Source organism: Macaca mulatta, chromosome 2 (assembly GCF_049350105.2).
Source record: "Macaca mulatta isolate MMU2019108-1 chromosome 2, T2T-MMU8v2.0, whole genome shotgun sequence".
Classification (NCBI taxonomy): Eukaryota; Metazoa; Chordata; class Mammalia; order Primates; family Cercopithecidae; genus Macaca; species Macaca mulatta.
In genome coordinates, this window is record NC_133407.1 from 133,387,773 (window position 1) to 133,411,174 (window position 23,402).

General features: G+C 38.0%; 1 protein-coding gene across 8 annotated transcripts in view; it reads left to right on the forward strand.

The window, feature by feature from the left end:
- MITF (melanocyte inducing transcription factor) overlaps positions 1 to 23,402 on the forward strand; it is a 222,985-nt gene that overhangs the window by 103,408 nt on the left and 96,175 nt on the right. The window contains exon 1 of one of the 8 annotated variants that reach the window (XM_015130395.3): positions 22,285 to 22,408. The exons of 6 other annotated variants lie outside the window; for them this stretch is intronic. In XM_015130395.3, coding sequence (XP_014985881.1) covers positions 22,353 to 22,408 — 56 coding nt within the window. In that variant the 5' untranslated portion in view covers positions 22,285 to 22,352. 8 annotated transcript variants of the gene reach the window in all.

The window sequence follows — 23,402 nt, forward strand, 5'->3', positions numbered from 1 at the left end:
AGTTTTACTGGATTATACTTAATATTATGCCTCTGCCCCTACTGAATCTCATTACAAGATAGAGCCTTACAAATCTTTATTGTATGGGGTGTCTGTCTTGTGGGTGTTACAATGTCCTCTTTATGAAGACTCTTGGGTGAAGTGTCTCTCTGGTTTCAGTACCACGAATGACTGTACTTCCACACACCTTTGGGTTTTTATTTTATGTATGTAGTTAGTCATGTAATTGATCATGTTTTCTTCCTCTTTATGGCCACAGACATTTTTTTTTTTTTTTGGATCCACACAGGTTTTTGTTTTTTTTGTACTTTAAATTCTGGGATACATGTGCAGAACGTGCAGGTTTGTTATAAAGGTATACACATGCCGTGGTGGTTTGTTGCACCCATCAACCCACCATCTACATTAGGTATTTCTCCTAATGCTTTCCTCTTCTAGCCCCCCACCCCACAATAGACCTGGTGTGCGATATTCCCCTCCCTGTGTCCATGTATTCTCATTGTTCAACTCCCACTTATGAGTGAGAACATGTGGTGTTTGATTTCCCATTCCTGCATTAGTTTGCTGAGAATTATGGTTTCCAGCTTCATCCATGTCCCTACAAAGGACATCAGCTCATTCTTTTTATGGCTACATAGTATTCCATGGTCTATATGGGCTACATTTTCTTTATCCAGTCTATTATTGATGGACATTTGGGTTGGTTCCAAGTATTTGTTATTGTGAACAGTGCTGCAAGAAACATACGTGTGCATGTGTCTTTATAGTAGAACTATAGTAACCAAAACAGCATGGTACTGGTACCAAAACAGATATATAGACCAATGGAACAGAGCAGAGGCCTCAGAAATAATGCCACACGTCTACAACCATCTGATCTTTGACAAACCTGACAAAAACAAGCAATGGGGATAGCATTCCCTATTTAATAAATGGTGTTGGGAGAACTGGCTAGCCATATGTAGAAAGCTGAAACTGGACCCCTTCCTTACACCTTATACAAAAATTAACTCAAGATGGATTAAAGACTTAAACATAAGACCTAAAACCATAAAAACGCTAGAAGAAGACCTAGGCAATACCATTCAGGACGTCGGTATGGGCAAAGACTTCATGACTAAAACACCAAAAGCAATGGCAACAAAAGCCAAAATTGATAAATGGGATCAAATTAAACTAAAGAGCTTCTGCACAGCAAAAGAAACTATCATAAGAGTGAATAGGCAACTTATAAAATGAGAGAAAATTTTTGCAATCTATGTATCTGACAAAGGGCTAATATCCAGAATATACAAGGAACTTAAACATTTTTTTTTTTTCAGACAAAAAGAAAAACTATTTGCCAGCATTCCGATGCTGAGAAGATTTCACACAAGTGTGTTTGAATTACTAGGGTTTATTGAAAAATCAGATCTGGTAACATTGCACTCTCATGTCTCTATGGCAACCATGGGATTCAATAAAGTATTGCCATTTTCCTTAAAATAGAACAGGCACTCTTCAGTTTTACCTTTTTTTATTTTACCTGCCTGGCCCCTGTAAATGTTTAACTGTAAGCCCTCAGCTTAGAAAGCAATTTGTGACCCACCTCTAGAAAATGTGCGGGCTTTTATTTGCATTTGTGTACTAATCTTATTCCTGAGCTCCTTTTATTTTTTCCTTGAATTATCTTTCCTTCATTCTCTTTCCTTCATCCACTTATATGAATTTTCCATTGTTGGTTCATCTTGGGATGTTGTGTGCTTTTTCATAAATTGCTTTAAGTTCTTTTAGAAAGAAGCAAGATGTATTAAATATATAAATATTAAAATTAGGAGAACGACTTCTTTCTCCCAGATCATTTCATTTTTATTTTTAGCCTAGTAAATTTAAAGTGATTTCAGCTATTTTTCTGACCTATTTTCGAGTCTATTTGATTCTAGTACCATTCAGAGCTCTGCAATTCTTTGTTTTCTTTTTTTTTCTATTTCCTCACAGAGACTCTGAGAAGACATGAGACATTCAGCACATACAGTTGTTTTGTACCTAAAGTTGGTTGACTCTCCCTGATTTTGCATTAAGAACTGAAGAGTTAAGTAATTTTTACATACAATTTGGGATTTCCATATTTCCTTGAGAAATAAGAGGACACAACTAGACCCAGTAAGCCCTTAGATGTGTTTGTGTCTAGTTCACCACATCTTTTCCCTGCCTCCCCCATTGCCTCCATGACACTGAGGCTGAATGCTACTTGTCCTGTTTTCCTTGATTTTTCTTGGTCTGCAACCCATTGTTGGCCCACCACCCCAGCTGATCTTGCTGCCAAAGCATGTTCTACTCGTTGGCAGTTACTGGATTGGCTTTTCTTTAATGTCCCTCTTAGGGTTGCGAGCTTCCTTGGCAGGAGTGTCATGGCTCTGTGTGTGCATGTGTAGGTAAAAAGAACACTAGGTTCATTCGTTCACCGAATGTTTATTGAGCACCTACTCTGTGGCAAGAACTGTCCTGGTGCTGGGGATAGAGCAGTAAATAAAAGAGGCAAAGATGTGCACCCTACTGGAGTTTACATTCTACTGGGAGTTGGTAAGTGCTATAAAGAAAAATAACACCAAAGGGCTTTGTCTTTAATTTGAAGATGATAGGTTAGACCTTGCTGCCTAGGTTTTTTGTGTGTGGTTTTTTTTTTTTTTTTAACAGAAATCTAAATTAATTGAGGAATGAGGAGTGAGCTGTGCAGCTATCTGGGGAAGAGCATAGCGAACCAAGGGGCAGCAATGGGAGTAAAATCCCGGAGGAGAGATCATACTGGATTTAGTATTAGACATTGCTTTTACTTCAAATACTGCCTTGCCTAATGGTGTGAACTGTGACCTTCTGGACCATGTCTGGGAACTCGTCTCTAAAATGCTAAGATTCTATGTAGAAGAAGGACCTTGCCTTGCTAGTTTCTACCCAGTGCCAAGTCTAGTCCTTGGCTCTTAGTAAGCATTTGGTAAATATTTGTGCAGTTAACAGATGGACACGACAATGGTTTTGGCTGGGCGCAGTGGCTCACACCTATAATCCCAGCACTTTGGGAGGCCAAGGCAGGTGGAACACCTGAGGTCAGGAGTTTGAGACCAGCCTGGTCTCAACATGGTGAAACCTTGTCTCTACTAAAAATACAAAAATTAGCCAGGCATGTTGGTGTGCGCCTGTAATCCCAGCTGCTCAGGAGGCTGAGACGTGAAAATCACTTGAACCCGGGAGGCAGAGGTTGCAGTGAGCCAAAAGTGTGCCACTTGACTCCAGCCTGGACAACAGAGTGAGACTCTTTCTCAAAAAAAAAAAAAAAGGAAGGAATATAAAGCATCTCAAAAGTAGGATCTTAGCTGATTGTTTAATACAGTCCCAGAGATTAATGACAAGGAAGCTGCCTAGTCCTGAAACATGTGCCCAAGGAATTTCTCTAATGATAATTCCATATTTTCTGCACTTAGCAAGACATATCTACACATTAAACTGGGGATTATTATGACCCAGGAAAGGGACCTGGGATTCTTTGACGGTTTCCTCTTGAGGGCATTAGTGTCACTGATTGGGAGACAGTCCTCTAAATTCAGCTAAATATTGGTTATGCGCTCTAAGGACAGTGGGACAGTAGGAACCAGACTGAGTGCAAGGATTGTATCTGAGTTGTTGTGTCCATTTTTTTTCCCTTAGTGTATACCAACTTCTAATATAGTAACTGTGAGCTCACAGTAAGAGCTCAGTACATATTTGGTAAAGAGTGAATAAAATCAAAGGATGCATTTTCAAGCTCTTTCGGAAGACGGTGTTGGAGTCACACTGGAAAGGCATCACACATTCTGCCTGTTTCCTTCCTAAGAAATTCACACTAGAACGAGAGGAGATTGAAAAGGCTGAAAAGTGGCGGGAAGGCCAGACCTATTGGTAATGTCTTATTTGCATAACTCATTTAGTTATTGTCTTTACTTACAGATGGGAAAATGAGGTCAAAGCTAGTAAGTGGCAGAACCAGGTAGTTTGACTCCAGGGGTTGTATTTTTAACTCCTAGAGTATGTTACGTACAGAGAAGGATAACTGGCAGTTACAGAAACAGAAGTATGAAAAGAATTCATTCACTAAATGGCTCAATGGATTCTGTTAGTGGCATTAGTGACTGATGATCTTTTCTGGTGAAAATCATTTCTTTCACATGGAGCAGGTGTCAGATGGAGAGAAAGGTCTACTCCATAACTAACACTTCTCTGGTTTTCTTCTTTACTCCTCCAAGACTTTGCCATGGTTCAGTTTCTTGAGAGTTTATATCAGATTTTCTAAAAGCCACTGGGGAACCCCTTCATAACAGGAATTCTTGTTTTGATTCAGATAACACATGGGTATTTCCTAACTACCATCTTCCCAATCCCACATGCTTCATAGCCCAAGAGCTCCTTCCACATTTAATGATGTGCTGGCCACATTATTTCCCATCAGCCTCAACTCCTTCCTTCTTTTCTATTTCATGAAAAAATTCTTGTTCATCAACAATTAGGTTTTCTTCTGCTTATTTTCAGTGTAGATAGAATGAACTCAGTTGTTACCATGCTCTTGCAGAAGAACAAATTTAAAGCTGGAAGAAAGCTTTGCGAATTTGTAACAGCAGTCTGTTGGGTTCAGGGAGAATTGTTGGAACCCTACGCTTTCCTTTCATTTGTGTGCTTTCAAGTGAGGGGAACATTGTGATTTTTGTAGATGTTGTCAGCATAGATGGCAGAGATAAGCAGATATCCTGGCCAGCGTTCTGGGGAAGATGAAAATGGTTGTGTTTTCTCATGACTTTATTTTTCCAGAGCTGACTCTATGGCAATATCACTCTGACAAATATTGGCTGGCCATGGAATATTTTAAAGAGCAGGGGTTTCGTGAATGTTCTGTCTATTACCATGGCTGAGGAATCAAAACACAATATTCTCCACACATTTCCTCGAGCACTCATGGATGGATTCCAGTATGATACTTTTATGTTAGCTCTTAGACCACAGGAAGAATTTAAAATAAATGATTCTTGAAAACACAATGAAGAAGAATCGAGTAGAATATTTTGTACCATTTTTCTCTTTCTGCACGGTAATATCATGCTCAGAGTGGTGACAAAGACTGAGTGCAAAAGGGCTTTGCAAAAATATTTGTTTTCAGATGCTTGTTGTGAACATGATGGCAATGACCATCATATGTAACATCTGCTTGGCTCACAGTCTCTATCCTTATATAAGGAAAGAGCAGACACTGATGGTGTTCAAAAACAAACCCACCACAGACATCCCAAAGACTTCTATAATTTCCCCCCTTCTCTAGAATGTACTTCTCACATTATTGTGTGATTAATAAGAATAAATAATAGGGTGTGAGTATACAAAGGAAGGATACTGAGAGAGAGCTTTTTTGCACTGGAACTTTATTTGGGCAAAGATTCTTCTACAGTACCTCTCGTGTTTATGAACAAAGCAGGATGGCCTGGATGTAAATTAAGGATTTCAGTTATGGTGCTGTTTTAGAGGAGTTCCCTTTGTGATGCCATGTTCGTATCAGGCTCTGGTGACCAAGGTGGTGGTGGTGGCGATGATAATGTTTATGATAATGGCTGCAGTGCATTGACTGCTTGCACTTCAGGTTCTGTGCGAAGTGCATGCTAGGCATTAATCTATGCATTATTCCACAGCAGCCTGTGAAGTTGAGACTGTTCTTATGCTCATTTTGCAGATGAGGACACTGAAGCTTAGAGGGCTTGAGTAATTTCCCCCTGGGTGAGTAGCTAATGAAAAATGGGAAGAGCTTGAATTTGAGGCTAGTACTGTCTGACCCCAGAGCCTGGGCTCTGATACCTCATTCTCACCACATCCTTTCTAGAAGTAGGAAACTCTTGCTTGGACCATTTCAGGGGCCTGTTGCCTATCCCTGCTTTCCTCCTGTTTCCTCTTTAGCTCTTTTTCCTAGCATGTACCTCTCCATTGAAGGTCCACCATCCCTGTTTCTTTGCCTGACTTATATACCTCTCAGTCTTCAGGACTTCTTTACCCTGGGGTCTCTCCTTTGAATTCTCATAATATTTTGTTCTTATCTTAATCAAAACTCCATGCAGTTTGTACTCAGCTACTTAAGTATTCCAGGGATTCCTAACCTGTGGTCTGAGCAGTCAACTGAGTTTTTTGTGTCTATGCCTGTGTGAATTTTCTCTGGAGTCTGTAGTTTTCATATGAATCTCAGAAAGTATTTGACCAAAAAGGTTAAGGTGTTATTGTTTATAGGATCGCCCACCCTCCTGTAAATAATAAGCTCCCAGAGGAAAGGAGCATATCTTATTTATGTTTATTTCCCTAGATGGATATAATAGGATAATATTTTTGGAGTGTTTGGATGAATGAATGTAGTTACTAGTTAGACAATGAGGTGGTATAGCCTGTGGCTTAAGAACATAGGATCTAGATTCCAGCTGTGCCTTGGGTTGAAGTCCTTCTTTGCAAACCCTTTGGCAAGTGATACAGTCTCTCAAAGTCTCGTTCTCCTCATTGGTAAAAGGGATACTGTAATAATATTAAAGGTAGAAGGTTGTTGTTAAAGGTTAAAATAGGGTAATGCATGTAAGATGCTTAGCATGGGAATACATAACATACCTTCCATAATTAGCTGCTATTATTATTATTACTAAAGAACCTTTTGAAAGGGGCCAAAGAATGAGGTTCTCATGATTTTCCTAGTGACTATTGCAGAGAAACAAAAACCTGCAAAGCAAAAATTGTTTGCATGCCGCTTTTGAGTCTTAAAGACTTAGGACCGATGTGCTGTCATTAACCGAGGTGCCAGGTGCAAGGCAGCTCCCTCCCTAAAATGTTTTTCTTGGGCATTTCCATTCCCCATGGCCTTGACCCTGGACAGACAGTGGCTCAGGCTCCCCAGACAGGCACCCAGAATGCCAGCTAATGGAAATTTTGTGATAGTCTGCCCCCGAGGATTTGGACATATGTTGTTTTTGTGTCTAAATCAACGGAAATAAGTGCAGCTGTAGCTACCCCCTCTGCATAATCATCTAAGTAACCCGTTTCTTTGCATGCTCATGGAGCCCCCAAGTGCTGGGCCCATCACTTGCCACCCTCTCTGTGCATCCCAAATGAGTACACTAGGTCAGATGAAAGGCGGAGGCTGATCGGGCGTCATTGCCGATTTACACAGCAATGATGAATAGTTACACATAGATCAAGACATAAAAGTTATTTATAATAGTCCGGTTGCCAGGGTCACACTGGCAAGAAGGAATCTTTAGAGAGGTGCTTTGGTTGGATACTTCTGAACTCTGGCTCATTAATGTGTACCAAATATAGAAAAGTTAGTTTAAAATCTCTTTATGGAAAATATATTATGAGCTGGATTTTATTGACATAGGAATATTGACTTACACCTTTCCCATAGGTTGCTATTAAGTATGTACCATTTCTTTTTATCATTGATAACTGTGACCTTGGCTCAGTCATTTGCAAATTTTCTTTTTTTGGTATATCTTAAAAATGGGTTGCACCTTTTATTCATATTTACTCCAAACTGGAAGCAGCCTGAATATCCTTATACTAGTGAAAGGATAAACAAGCTGTGGTTTATCCATACAATAGAATACTAATTAGTGATAGAAAGGAACAAGCTACCGATACTTGTAGCAATGTGGATGAAGGTCAAATGCACTTGCTAAAGGACAAAAAACAGACACAAAGGTCTAAATGCTGTATGATTCCATTTATATGACATCCTGGAAAAGGCAAAACATAGAAACAGAAAACTGATAGGTGGTTTCTGGGGATTAGAGATGGGGGCTGTTTCGACTATGAAGGAGTAGCACAAGAGAGTATTTTGAGGTGATGGAACCGTTCTGTATCTTGATTGTGCTGGTGGTGACATGGCTGTGTGCATCTCAAAACTTGAACAGAAGGTGAATTTTAGTGTATCTAAATAAAAGTAAAAGAATAAAAAAGGAGATGATAGCATATACCCAATATGTTCACATGCTCACAAAGGTTGCTTTGAAAAGGCTGATACATGTAATTTAAATTCCAGAAATTTAATTTAAACCTCACAAATATTTATTGATGAGCTGCTATAATGCAGTGATTTATGGGAAATCCTAAAGGAAATACTGATCCATGCACTCAGTAATGTAACCATTTCTTTTGGCAGATATATACAAACAATTCTAAGGTAATGTTAAGGTTATAATTACATTATGGGACATTAGAGGAGAAAGAGGCATCTAGGTGGAATCAAGGAAGATTGTTAAGAAAGTGAGGAAGGTTTGTCAAGGAATAGTCTTAAAGAATAGGTAGATTTTTAAAGTATTTTTAGTAAACTTTTAATTGAAATATAATATTCCCACAGAAAAGTATGCACATCTTGCATGCACTGCCTGAGGAATTTTCACCAGATAACTAGCACCCAATCTCTAAGATAGAGCATCACTAGCACCCTTGTGCCTCCTCCTAGTCAACCCCTCTTCCAAGTATAATCACTATACTGACTTCTAACACCATGGATTAATCATGTCTAGGTATTATTTAACTTCATACAAATGAAATCATACAGCATGTACTCTCACATCTGGATTCTTTCGCTTAACATTATGTATGTGAGATTCATCCCTTGTTTGTATGTAGCAATAGTTCATTCACATAGTATATTCCATTGTATGATTACATCACCATTTATCCATTCTACTGTTGATGGGAATTGGTTTGCCTAGAGTTCTGCACTATTATGAGCAGTGTTGCAATGAACATTATTGCTATATGCTTTTTGGTGAACACACATATAAATTTCTGTCTGGTTTGGACTAAGAAATGGAATTACTAGGTTATGAGGCATGCATATGTTCAGCTTTTGGTAGATACTGCAAACCATTTTCCAAAAGTCTTTCTATGAATTTACACCCTCAGGAGCATCATCTGCGTGTTCCATTTGCTCTGTTCCTCACCAACATTTGGTGATACATCTCTCTTTCATTTTACTGAAGAATACGTAGTGTTTTTTGGCTAGGGATGGTGAGTGCCTAAAGAGTAGTATTCCAGGCAAGAGAACACCCCAAGCAAGAGTGTACGGCTAGAGTTAGAGAATGAGAAAGTTGTTTATATTGGTTTGAATCATTACAATAGATAAGTCCCGAAAGATAAGTTGGTGCTTGATTGCTAGTCTAAATAAAGCATTTAACAAAAAATCATTCATTGTATAGTGATGAACCATTAATTTTGTGACCATAGTTGCCTGAAAACAGCAAAATCATGCTTTAGGAAGGGTCATCTAGTAGTAGGTGTAGAATGTTTTGGGGGAAGTTGTCAGAACAACTTAGTAGTTCAGGCCAGAGTTTCACCATGTCAGAATATCTGTGAAGACAGAGATGGTGGTTGATAGATAAGATGTGATAAGTGACTGTTCAGTAGAGGGCTAAGGGGAAGGAAGAGTAAGAGATACCTCTGACCCTGGTGGTACCTAAGCCAATTATGTCAAAATTCACTACTATCCTCCTTAATGTCTTTAAAGCGTAGTTTATACTTGCTGTCTCCATTTCTTTACTTCCCTATATGCCTTATTTTTTAACTTTTTCATTACTAACAATATTCAATATTATTATTAAATATACATATATAAAGTAATACCTGTCAGTTTAATAAAGACCAATAAAATGGATAACCATGTGCCCACCATCCCTCTTAAAAAAACAGAAACCTCTGGAAGCCTCATCTTTGAGGCATTCTCCTCTTTACTCCCTACCTAGTTAACCATCATCCTTTTTGTTCTAATCACTCCTTTGCTTTTCATTATAGTTTTAGCATCTTTGACTACATTGCTGAACTATACTTTGAACTTTAAATAAATGGGGTCATAAGGCAAGATTCTATGTGACATCTTTTTTCATTCCACATCTGTTTTGATTTTATCCATATAGAGGCATATCACTCATGTTCACTGATGTGTAGTGATGCATTGTGTTAATATTATTCCTCAGTTTATTATCTCTTTCGTCTTTTTTTTTTTTTTTTTTTTTTTTTTTACAAAGTCTCACTCTGTTGCCCAGGCTGGAGTGCAGTGGCACGATCTTGGCTCACTGCATCTTTCGCCTTCCACATTCAAGTGATTCTCCTGCCTCAGCCTCCTGAGTAGCTGGGATTACAGGTGCATGTGCCACCACGCCTGGCTAATTTTTGTATTTTTAGTAGAGACAGAGTTTCACCATATTGGTCAGGCTGGTCTCGAATTCCTGACCTCGTGATCCACCCGCCTTGGCCTCCCAAAGTGCTGGGATTACAGGCGTGAGCCACCGAGCCTGGCTGATCACTTCTCTCTTAATCGTTAATCCCTTGACCCATTGACTTTAATATTGTGGCATACGTGATAGACTGAGGTAAATCTTGTATTGTGTCCCATAGACTTAAAATTTTTTGTTAATAATTTAATGTTTACAATGAGATGGAACTACAGTTGTCCTTTGGTATCCTTGGGGGATTGGTTTCAGGACTCTCTTGGATACCAAAATCCATGGGTGCTCAAGTGTCTGATTTAAAATGGTGTAGTATTTTCATATAACTTATGTACATCCTCACATATACTTTAAATCACCTGCAGATTAGTTCTAATACTTGGTACAACATAAATGACCTGTAAGTAGTGTTATACTATATTGAGTTTTTATTTGTGTTATTTTTTATTGCTGCATTGTTTTTGTTTGCTTTTTAATATTATTGATCCATGGTTGGCAGAATGTGTGGATGTGGAGCTTATGGATACAGAGGGGCTGACTGTATTTTGTTTTCTGTATGAAAGAGGTGCTTACTGTACAATAGAGTTTTCCCATCTGGGCAATATTGACCTTTGTAGCCAGATATATTTTCTTGTGAAGGCCGTACTGTGCATTGTAGGATGTTTAACAGCATCCCTGGCCTCTACTCACTAGATGCCAGTAGCACTTGCTTCTCTGTTTGCAAAAACCAGAAATGTCTCTAGACCTGTCAGATGGCCCCTGGGAACAAAATTGTCCCTTGTTGAGGATTACTGCTCCAAAGTATTAAAATTCAATGGAAAGGCATTGAGTTACCGTGACTGACTGGAGAGAATCATAGCTCTTACCTTCCTCTTAGTACTTCCCAGCTGCCCCATCCCAACCCTAGGTTGGTGACTGTGAACAGTGGTATTTTTCTTTTGTCTTTTGGTAGTGGACTTTTACTGGTCCTGGAGACCAGCCCTCTCGTGTTGTAAGCACATTATCAGTTTTACCCCCCGCCCCCAGGGACTATTTTTCTGCTCTCACGGTCTACATTCTGCCTACGTGTGACTCTCTTTGCCCTAAACCCCTCCTAATCCAGAGGCAGTCTTTACAAGTCCTAGTGAGATGATCATGCTTATTGCATTGCATTTAAAAATTGCTTCCATTTCCCATAAGCAAAAAAAAAAAAAAAAAAAAGGAAAGGAAAAAAAAGCACGTATCTTTTTGAAATTGTCAGTTTAAAAATCTATAATAATAAATACATGTTAATAAAGAAGTTAAATACCAATGAGTTACAAGATGTACATATTTGAAATACACGTTTTATAGTATTACTGATATTCTGATATTAATTTAAGCTTAAGAGTTATAGAAAATGCTGAAATGATAGGGCCTTTTGACCTCTCAAATGAAAATTTAAAACATTTAAAGTATATTTAGTTAGCACACAGCTCTCCCATAACTTTGTGTAATGATTTTTTTTTCAAGTACAACACAAAACCTGCTCATGAATCCCAAAGCATTATAAAGCTGGCTCCATCTAGTGTATGAAGTACTATATAGCTAATACTGGGGGAAAAAATTGTACTAGGAATGTCTTTTGGTACTTCATTATGAAATTAGATAACAACCAAAACAAAACTGGACTGTAAGCTAAATTTATGTTCCAGGAGATAGATAACCCAGGCCAGAGTGACCTTCACAGCATTAGAGGAGAGGTCTCTATATATCGAAGCATCAACCTCTAGCATGCCTGACATTTTGTTCTGACAGCCTTGCTTTATTTTCCCCCCCGGGCAGAGGTCTTATTTACAGGCACTATCAACAAACGCGGCGTGTAACTTCCATTGTGATATTCTCAGTCCTACTTGGCCAGCTTCCCACTTTTTCTGTATGGAATCATATCTGAGAGTCATGCTCATTTCCCACAGTTAGTGAGAGATTAGGGCTGGGCTTACTTACTATGATTTCAGAACCCTACATGGTTTTCTTTATCAGAGTGAAATTCTTTGTAGCTACTAGCCTCTCACCACAATAGAGTGGGTCACTATTTCGGGCTGTGTTTAATCTTGTTTCCACTGAAAGTTTCTAGCACATTCTTTATATCTCTCAATCAGTGTTTCCTAAATTTTAACTATTCTCATGCTAACTTCATTACTTTTGCTTGCAAAAACCACATGGAACTTTAAATATTATATGTATTAAAGGAAATGTTATAATACATGGAAGCCATGAATGGAAATAGGTATTAAAATTAATATAATGAAATTGAAAGAAAATTGTTAGATTCTTGCTAGGTATATTGTCTGGACCGGCGGGTTTCTGAGGTCTGAGCTGTATTGTGAACAAAGGGCAAGTGTTGAGGGACTGAAGATGTATTAGCATCAACCAGAGACTTTCCTTAGATGGAAGAAATTTGAAAAGGCCGTTCTCACTGTGTGATTCCATGGTTAGTTAATGTGAAGTCTGTGCATCTCGATTTGAGATCATCTCATATCCCACACTTTGGGAAGCTTTGCTCAAGATTTACCATGTTTCTCAAAGGAATTCTATCATTTTCCCCCAAATTTCCAAAGACCTTGTTTCCCCTAGAAAGACTTTTTGAATAATTATTTCCTTTTTTGAGAACTTTGTTCTTCTATTAACAAGTATAAATTGTGTTGATATGTTGGGTTACTTTTTTTTTCTTCCTTGTAATTTCATATTTGCTTAGTCTCTTTTCTGACTAGATTAAGTTATTTGAGGACAAACATTGTTTCTTTCTAGTAAATTCCATTAATTGAATTCATGCTTGGTATAAAAATTCAGGGAAGTCTGCTTCATTCTCTGTTTTTTTGTGTGTGTTTTTTGTTTTGTTTTGTTTTTGTTTTTTTAAGTCAGATCATCGTTAGAGGTGGCCAAGAGAAGCCATTATGGTCAATTAATTAATCATTTAACCTATTGATGAATAGTTATTGAGTGCCTTCTCTGTGCCTGGAATTGTATGTGGTGAAAGAATGAAGTAGTGACCTAAACAGACATGGTTCATGCCTTTATGGAATTCAGAATCTAGTGTGGGGTACAGACAAGTAAAGAGGCAACTCCAGTGCAAGGTTCTAATTTTAGAATTAGTTTGCTTTGGTGCTCATTGGGTAGATTACAAAAACTTGGAACAGAGAACCATAGAGAGGAAAGTGTGGGCTCTGGAGTTTCCAACTCCAGATCTGTGGCATATTAACCTCTTGATTTTGCACAAGATACTCATATCTCAATCCCTGCCCCTGTTTATTTATTTAAATAAAAAAGATTTATTTAATAATAAACATGAGGTATGATATGCAAATATGAGATACAGTTGTCAGTGTGACAATATGATAAAGAATTCTCCATGTCTCTTCTCTCCTCCCTTCTCTTTTTTCACATAAGGCAGAGACGTGATCTCATGGGTTTTTTTTTTTTTTTTCGAATTTTCACGTTTCTTTCTCAACACACTAAGAAATGAAAATGCAGTGATCTAGATCAAGTGTAGAAACTAAACATCTTTGTTAATGGGAATATCATTGTAGATGGTGTTTAAAGGTTGCAAATGCATGCAATTTTCACGTTGTCTTTTTAAATTAATAAATAATTTGAGCATTCAGTGTTACCCCAAAACATTTTTCTCTTAATAATCATGATATATCACTTATGCATCTTAAGCCTATTGAACAGTGCTTGGGACATAGTAGGTGCTCAATAAATATTTGTTTAGTGAATGAATGGATTTTAATAATTTTGATTCTTCCTTCTTTTATTCATGGTTTTGTTAACATCCTTTAAAAATGAACCAATATTGCTTGATATTAGGAGCAAGATAAGCTTGAATTAGGGTTTATATTTTTCTCTATATCTATATTACCAGCCTTACCTGTTGTATCTGGCATGTAATTAATATGTAGAAAATGTTAAGGGGAGAATTTGGTAGCTTTTTAGGCTTTTTTTTTAAGAACACATGACAATTTTTTAAGTAAGGATTTAATTTGTCTTTTATATTATTTCATGGTAATATTCATTGGAATTACACAGACTATTAATTTAAAATATTGGTTATTTGAATATTTTACTATCAACATTAATATATACTTTGATTATAGGTAAGACTCCCTAGAGTGTCAATTAGATGCAGAAAGCTAATGTGTATTGAGTTTATTATGATTGATTAGAGTTTATTATGATTAATCAACAGACAGGAAGGATTTTTGTGCAAATATTATTTTTCTCAATTTAAATCCTGTTTGCTCAGCATAACTGTAACAGGATGTCATTAGTATGAGAGTAAGTTTTGAGATGCTTTGAAAGTTTGGGAAATTTGACTGTTAGCAAAAATTTAACATAAGATGATTTATTTAGCATAAAGAGGTTTGAGTTTTTATAGTTTTACTTATTTAAATACATGACATCCTGCATGACTCCTGGGTATGTTTACATAGAAAAAATATACAGGAAGGGGAACATCACACACCGGGGCCTATTGTGGAGAGAGGTGGGGTGAGGGATAGCATTAGGAGATATACCTAATGCAAATGATGAGTTAATGGGTGCAGCACACCAACATGGCACACGTATACATATGTAACAAACCTGCACGTTGTGCACATGTACCCTAGAACTTAAAGTATAATAAAAAAAAGAAAAAATATAAATTAAAATTATAATTTACACACTGAATCAGAGCAGAAGGTTTCCTGGACTAGAATTTGGTTTGTAGCTAAGACAACCACTGAAAAGAGATAGTTTGTTGTCTACTATCAGAAGTTATAGATAGCACCAATATTTAGCTATGCACTATGAATATATTATTCACAAATTTATCTATACCTTTCCTGAACTTACATGTATTTTGAATCTGTGCTACCTCTTAAGATATCAAAATTCAAAACTACCTTAAGCATTGTCTCTAAATAATAACTTTTATTTGCCCTAGAATTTAAAGTTCTTTAAGGCTCTAAGGGCTGACTTTTCATTACCTAACAATGTTTTGAAATAGAGTCCTCATCCCTTGTGTCACATTGAGTGCCATTTTTCCTGTATCATGTTAAGTACTTTTCATAGTTTATCTCATTCAATCATAATATTAATCTATGAAATAGGTATTATTAATATTCCCATCTTATAGATGCAGATCTCGAGATTCATAAGTTGAATGCCTTACCCAGAGTAACGGTAGGATACGAAGGGTGGTGTGTGTGTCTGCATTGAATCACCACACTATCCTGTCTCCAACTGGATAAGTGGTGCCATGTTTATATCCATAGGAGGGACATATTTATTAAATAGTAGACCTCTCAGAAGTTTGCTGCCCACAGGTTGAAACCACTGCCCTGGATCCTTACCACATCTTATACAAATTGGAGTTTTTGCACATCAGTGAGCTCCATACCACCTTCCACAATGGCATCGTTGTCTGCAAGAAACAGTGTCTCTCTACCTTCTGCTCACCCTTTGGAATGCAAACATTTAATTTATATGAATAGACTACAAAATCTAGATGACAGAATATCCCTGTCTTCTTTATCTTAGTCCCTTCTTCTAGCTCCTCCTTTGACCAGAAAGGATTTAGATGGTCCATGGAACTGCTGATGTCCTGGGATCTCCTAATGAGATGGAATCAAAGGAAGGGTGGGTTCATCTCAGCGGCTGTGGGCTTAGCTAAGGTGGTCCATGGAGGCCACTTCTACAGCTGAATTGCATGTTGCTTTAAAATATTATAATATCTTGACTCCTGCTTGGAAGAAGAAACTGATGTTGTAGATGAAGATGATGGTGACGCACTCTCCTGTTTCAGTCCACAACACCCCTAAAAGATAGGCAGAGACATTCATACTCTTATTGTCCTTCAATATTTCGTAACTTTAAAAAGTTACTAACAGTAAAATATATGTCCACATTTTTCTTTTTAAATGAGTAAAGAGTTAACCCATAAATAGAGCTTAAAACTCCATGATTTTCAGGTCCTGATGTGGAGATTTTATTTATTGTGAAGTCATCTTGTGAATAACTTTGCCCCCCACACTGGCGACGGCCTTATCTTTTCCTGTTTACTTACCTTGATAAGATAGTAAATTGCATTTTTACTAAATTTCTCATTTAAAAATATTATCAGAGCAGCATAATCTCATCAGTGTGTTCTCTCCAACTTTTTGTTGTCTCACCTACTCTGTTTATATTCTAGATTGTAGTTTTCTTATTGCAAATACTGGTTGCCATTTATAGATAACAAAGGAAAGCCTCTAAATAACCTTTAATGCAGGAACAAGTATTTATTTTGAAATGAACACTGAGAGAATATCAAAGAGTTTAAGGTAAGGGATTAATCCGTTGTATTGATTATTATATTAATTGAAAGAGTCAAGCTAATATTTTATGTATTTTTGTTTGTTAACTGCTTAAAAATTCACTTTAGACAGAATTTGAGATGCCTCTTTGTAGATTATATTTTTATCCGCTGGACAGATTCTTTGAAACAGTTTTTAAAAACATTTAATTTTTCCTTCTGGATGTTTGTATAAACATCTTAACAGTTATTTAATAATGTTGGACTGCATCCCAATCAGGTTTACGTGGGGTCATCTTAGTTCTTATTTTCCTTTTCAACCTTGAAGGGCTTCCTTGGTTTCCAGGGACAATGAACTGTCTTTGAGAGGATGCTGTAATATCACTGTTACAGGCAGATCTGTTCTTGGTAGGAGAAAAAAATAGAAACAGGATGAAAGAGATAAACGTGAGTGAATGCTACTGCACAGTTATTTCTGCAAGTAGGTAGTCATTAAAAGTTTTCTTCAGTCATGCTGTAATGGTTTCAAATTAGAGCTGCTGGACCAGTTCCTTGCAAATTTGTACCCCAGTACTTTATCCATGTAAGTAAGTTGTGCTCAGCCTTTACAAGCTTGCAAATAAAGAGTATACAGTTGTATATCCCATTTATGCCTATTGACTTTCTTCATAATTAATTAAATGCTATCCTGAGATTATACTTCATAGATCCTTCCTTATCTGACCTTTTTTCATTTTTGTCAGTCATTCATCCATTCTTCTTTCCTTCTGTCCATCCATCTGTCCACCCATCCAGCAAATATTTGAGTACTTACTATGTGCCAGGCACTGAGAAAAAGGTAAGTACAAGGAACCTGCCCTTAAGAACACAGGACAAATAGATAAATAAAAGGATTACAAGTTGGATTAAGTGCTATAAAAGAAAAAAGCTTGCTTCAAGAGCACAAAACAAACGTAGATGTTTCTGCTTTAGGAAGGATAGTCTGGGAAGATCTCTCTGAGGAAGAAATGTAAGACCTGCAAAACTTCATCTGCCAGGTCAGGAGGGGCCAGGCCAGGGAAGGAGTTGCAGTGGAGGGAGAAGAAGGCTCTAGCATGCTGTCCTCCCTGCACCTTCTTCTCATTGGCATGTGCATGTGAGTCTTGGGTTTCTCTGGAATGAACCCCTGGAAAGCAGAGCCTCTTGCATCTTCATCCTTGTCTTCCCCATGGCACTGAGAACAGTGCCTCTCACACACATGCTGGGAAAACTAATAAATGTTTGGATTAAAGGGCCTTTCGGTGGCATCTGAGTTTTCCCAGAACATAAGTGTGATGCCATGTGGAGAAAAGAGATGTGTGTGTTACCATTGAGAGTACTTTGTGAGTTTCATTACTACTTTGATGAAACTCTAATTACCCCACAATAAGGCTTTCATTGAACATTCCACATGGATATTTTAAAGAATTAAAATGTATGAGTAACTTCTTTATTCAACAAATAAAAGGAGCTTCCATTCTTGAGTATTTTCCTGCCACTCTTAACAGACCATTTACATAGATAATATTATATATAGCTATATATATTATAATGTTATATATTAGTGGTTTCTAGACTTGACTTCACTTCAGACCTCTATGAGAATCATTTTTTAAAAACACAGAATTCCAAACCATACCCCTGCAGAATCTCACTCACTCATTTGTTTGGGGAAAGATCCTTGACCTTTATATTTCTTAAATCTCCTGTATTTATTTTAAAGAGGTAGGGTAAGGAGAAGGCTCCTCAAGTGCTTCTGATAGGAAGACAGGTTTGGGAACCATTGGCTGGGATCATAATGAAACATTCCAAGACCAAGTAGATGCTTCTTAAATTGTGTGTAGTTCATGGGCCAATATAGGACCCGGCACATAGTAAGCTCTCAAGTGTTAACTGTTGTGGGGCTGGTGAGTGAAGTATGAGTTTACTGAAAAGAACAATGACTATCAAAAGAAAGACTATAAGAAAATATGGTGTGCTTGGGGTGGGCAATAAAACATTTAATGCCTAAATAAAATAAGAAGAATTCTGAGCTGTGATAAAACAGTAGCATTACTTTTCTTCAGCTAAGTCTTGGACAGGATAACAAGTAAAATCCCTTATCTCTTTTCTAACCCATTCAAAGTAGTGATTGAATTTTTCCTTCCAAAAAGATTCTGAAACCTAGTTTAGCTTCCAAGGAAAAAGTTGGCTGTCACTTGGATGGTTCATTATTTTAAATCCCATTTTAGTTAAGGTTCAGCTTTTAAAGGGTCAGTAAGAATTCTGATGACTGTAGTTGATGTGCTGCAATTTAGGACAAAGAGTAGTACTTATTATTTCAGAAGCATTGGAATACAGGTGATGTTTTTATTCTGCATTCTGTGCTCAGTTTTTTTTATCTTATTTTTTCCTCCCCAACTCCACTACAAATTCTTAGTCTGTGTTTAAACTTAGGATTTGGGTAACTCTCTCTTTCTCTCTTTCCCTCTGTGTGTGTGTGTGTGTGTGTGTGTGTGTGTGTTCATATGCATACATATATGTATACAAACTCAGGAAACACATCTGAGTAGTATAGATGTGCCCAAGACAGTTGCTTACACATTACATTGATTCATTTTAAAGATATTCATCAAACCATGGACTGTTTATTCTACCGGGTTCTAGGGATACAACATTAAACCAAACGGACATGGTTCTTGACATCCAGAAGACATGTGTTTGTTAATTTGGGTGATGACTTGAGGGGTAGTATTTTAGTGCTGGGAAATGCAAGTAACATTTCATGAATTTTGTATATGGTGGCATGTGTTCATATTTAAGTCAATCTGGTCCATTTGCTGGTGGACATTTCATTGCTGTATCCAAGAAGATTCCCTTAGAACTGTAGTGTAAGCTAGATCTTTCTAAAGTACTGATGTAATTTGTCAATAGAAATATTTCTTGAGGTGGTGGATTGTCCAACATAAAAAGTCAGGTGATGTTATTGGCTGAACCTGCCAGGGGAACATTTGGCACCACATTATGTCCCCTTCAGGAGTGGCTGGAACTGATACCATTGGTTTCAGGATCAACATTTGAGAACTTGTGGTGGGTACAGGTTTTCCCTGTGTGTAAGCATGTGATAAATCAGAGTTTCAGTTCTAAAATGTACCCGAGTGCCTTGTAACTTTACTTAGCTTTAAATAGTGCCTAAGGTGAGTGAGAGAATCTGTCCTGAATTTATATTTATTTTATTTCATTAACATTTATTTTTAAGAGATGGGGTCTCACTCCGTTGCCCAGGCTGGTCTTGAACTCCTGGGCTTGAGCAAACCTTCCACCTCACCCTCCCAAGTAGCTAGGACTACAGGCATCTGCCACCGTCCCTGGCTTGATTTTTTAGAAAATAATCCCTTAAAGTTTCTGATATGGTTATTCCCTATCTTTTCTTTATTTCTTGCTCTTCTACTTTCTTGATTTTTCATTTGTTTTTTTCACTCTGTCTCATTTCCTTTGGTTCTCTAGATTGGTCAATATTAATCCAGGACAGGTAGCACTAACCATGATTGTAATTGTAAGAGGATTTTTAAAAATTGAGCATTTGTTATGCATCAGAGACAATGCTGAACATATTACTTGTTATCTCTTTCGGTTCTAACAGTAACCTATGGGTAGTCACTTATTTCTTCTTTCTCAGGTGAAAGAACTGGGGCCCAGAAAGTTTAGTAAATTTGTACAGAGTCATAGAATTAGTAAGTGGTGAGATTTGAACCTGGATCAATAAACATCAGAATCCATGTTCTTGATTTCCATGCCAAACTGTGCTAGAGGCAGGAAAAGAGAGGTGGGATAGGTTAGTAAGAGAACTAGGGTAACATCTTAATCATCTGTTTACCCCAGAACCCGGCACAGTACCTGGCATGTAGAAAGTGCTCTATGACTGCTGTTGATGAATTGTCTCCTCTAATCCTACTTATTGGTCCTTAGTTTTACGAGCAATCTGCCCGCTCTTCTCCACTTTGCACATCCCCGCTTCCCATGAGCTACCATCACCTCCTACCAGGACTATTGCAGTAGCTAACTCTGCCAGTCTTCCAGTTGGCTGTCAACATAGCAGCCAGGGAGACCTTTCTAAAAACTCAAATCTGAGCTCATCACTCCCCTGCTTGCCATCTCTCAGTGGTTTCTTGTTCATCTTGAAACAGAATCAGTGACCTTTCCCTGGGCTACCAGATCCTTCATGGTCTGGCCCTGGTCACTGTGTAGGTCTCACGGGCACTATGCTTTTCCCTCATACTATGTCCTTCAGTGATAGTGAGTCTGCCTGCCAACTTTCCACCTCATAGTTTTTACATATGTTGTTACTGCTGCCTGGAAAGCTTTTCTTCTGTACTCCTCCTCTCCTCAACTCAGATCTCAGACCAGAAGTCCCTGCCTAAGGAAAGCCTTTTCTGACTCTTAAATTTTAACTTTTTCACCTCTCTGCAGCAGTTATGACATTTTTCATTATATATTTATGTGATTAGTATGTGTTTCCCACTAGACTGCAAACTCCACAAATTTACACAATGCCTGGGACACAGTCGGTGTTCCATAAATATTTATTGAACAAAAGAAAGAAAGAATGAATAAAATGAGCAGAGAATAAACAGAACCAGAAATAGTTTGGCTGAGACTCCTGGCTAGATATTTCCTAGTATTACAGGGAAGTTAAAAAAAAAAAAGATAATTTCATTATATCATGTAATTTGAGTTTGATTATGGCTAAAAGAGGTTGCATTATTTTCCAGCCATTTACTTTGGAGATAAATGTAGGCACAGAGAGGTGAAGTAACTTGCCCAGTGTATGCAGCTAGTCAGTGTCAGATGTCTTTGTTATGACCTTTGAATTGTGTGTAGGGAGAAACATACATACAATATTTTCATAACTCTGTAGGGCATCTTTGGTGCACTGCGTCCTGTAGGAGCTCCATAAATATTTGACAATATTGATGTTGTCATGGCTGCATTTTAAAGTGTTTTTTGAGAACATGTATTGCTGTTTTTTCTTCTTGTATACCAATGTGTTCAGAATTAGATTGGATGACAATCTTAAGAATCCACAGTTTATGGCCTAACAAGTTGTGTGTCCTGAAAGATGGTGGCCATAATTAGAAGCAGTTTGTGTTTTACTTCCACCAGAACCAGGCAAGGACAACCCTTCTAATATTCTTGGGGTCTGAGGGTAAGGAATGCTGTTTTGGATCTCTAGCCTGTCAGCAAGGAGGGGCATATTCAATTATCAAGCTCCAAAAATGCCTGCGCACAGATGCAAAACACCTAGAGCTGTGCGATGAGTTGATGCCTGAGATCTCCCAAACTGAGAGGGCACACAAGCAGTTCCACAGTCCTCCCTCCTAGATTCTGTGACTCCAGTAAGTGTTAACAATTCACCGGTATGTGAAATTACCTCTCCTTTTAAGTTCTCTAATAATGTGCAGTCTCTGCAAGCCTCAGCCAGTACCTGAGCTGGATAAGGCCAAATAAGCTTCCCGAGGTGCTTGCCTGGCTGCTGGGCTGCCTCCCTGGCTGTGCCTGGGTACTTGAGTAGCCCCCTTTGTGGTGTGAGGCAGCATTTTTGTCCTGCAGGTACAGTAGGTACTGGATTAAACAGGTCTGCTGTTGCAGACAGACACCAGGCACCGTTCTAGCACAGAGCTGTGTTTGGATTGGAGTTTCCAGGGCCTTATCAGGAGCCACCCCTAGTGACACAGCCAGTGCCAGAACTAACTTTGACTTTCACTCTTCGCCAAGGGCTTGCAGAACACCTTAAAGGAAAAAAGATGGAGGCGCTTAGAGTTCAGATGTTCATGCCATGCTCCTTTGAAAGCTTATATCTGTAAGTGAAGTTTTATTCTGAAAATAATCCCGGGACCACTTAAGAGGAGCAGTTTTTTTCCTTTTTAAGGGGGAGGATAGAGGATGAGAAGGTTTTATTGGGAGTTAAAAATACTGAAGCTGTTACTTCTGACTGGCTTTAATCAGCTTCAGCTGTAACCTCTGGTAGGTGGCTATGACAAAGATAACAACTAATTTGGGGGTGGGTGTGGTGGTGATAGATAGAAATGCTAACCCAATATCTTTGCCCTCTCCTTTAAAATTGAATGCTGGTCTTAAGTTAATAATGACAAAAATACCCCGACTGCTTGAAAAAGCTGAGTTAGAGCAGAGCTTGATTTATGATTGCAAGATAGACTGCAGCCCAGCTTTGTTATGAATAAAACAGGATTTTCTTCAGGAAAACAGTGTGCTTAATACAGTAGTAACATTTGTCAAAACTCTCCCATTGTAAACACTTTGAATTTTTGGTTTTTCCCCCACTGACCTTCCCCCACCCCCTCGCCCCCCGACTGTGGAATGGTAACAGTTGCATTAATGAACATCTTCTTTGTGTTCTTGTATATTGATTTTTTTTTCTCTTGGAGGGGGAAACAGACATCCAAATATCAGAATTGTCTGCCTGGCATATAAATGTAGAACAAGTTTAAAAAATGGCAATTTCAAAGAAATGGAGAAAAACTAAACAGAGGATAGTCCCCCCCACCTCCTTTAACATTTACTTTCACTGTTAGGTGATAAGATTTGAAAACAATACTGAAAGCTGTGTCCCCAAGTGAATAGGCATTCAAGCAAATCAACTTATGCAAAAGCCACCTCTGGAGCTTAATAATTATTTACTGAACGTTCCTGGGTCATGGGAGAGGTTCTGATTAAGTCAGAAAGGCATTATGTTCAGCAGCTTGTGAAGGTGTGTTTAAAGACAGCAAGAATAATGGAAAAATACTAGATGTAACAGATCTATTTTTAGAATTTGATTCTTTTATATATATACA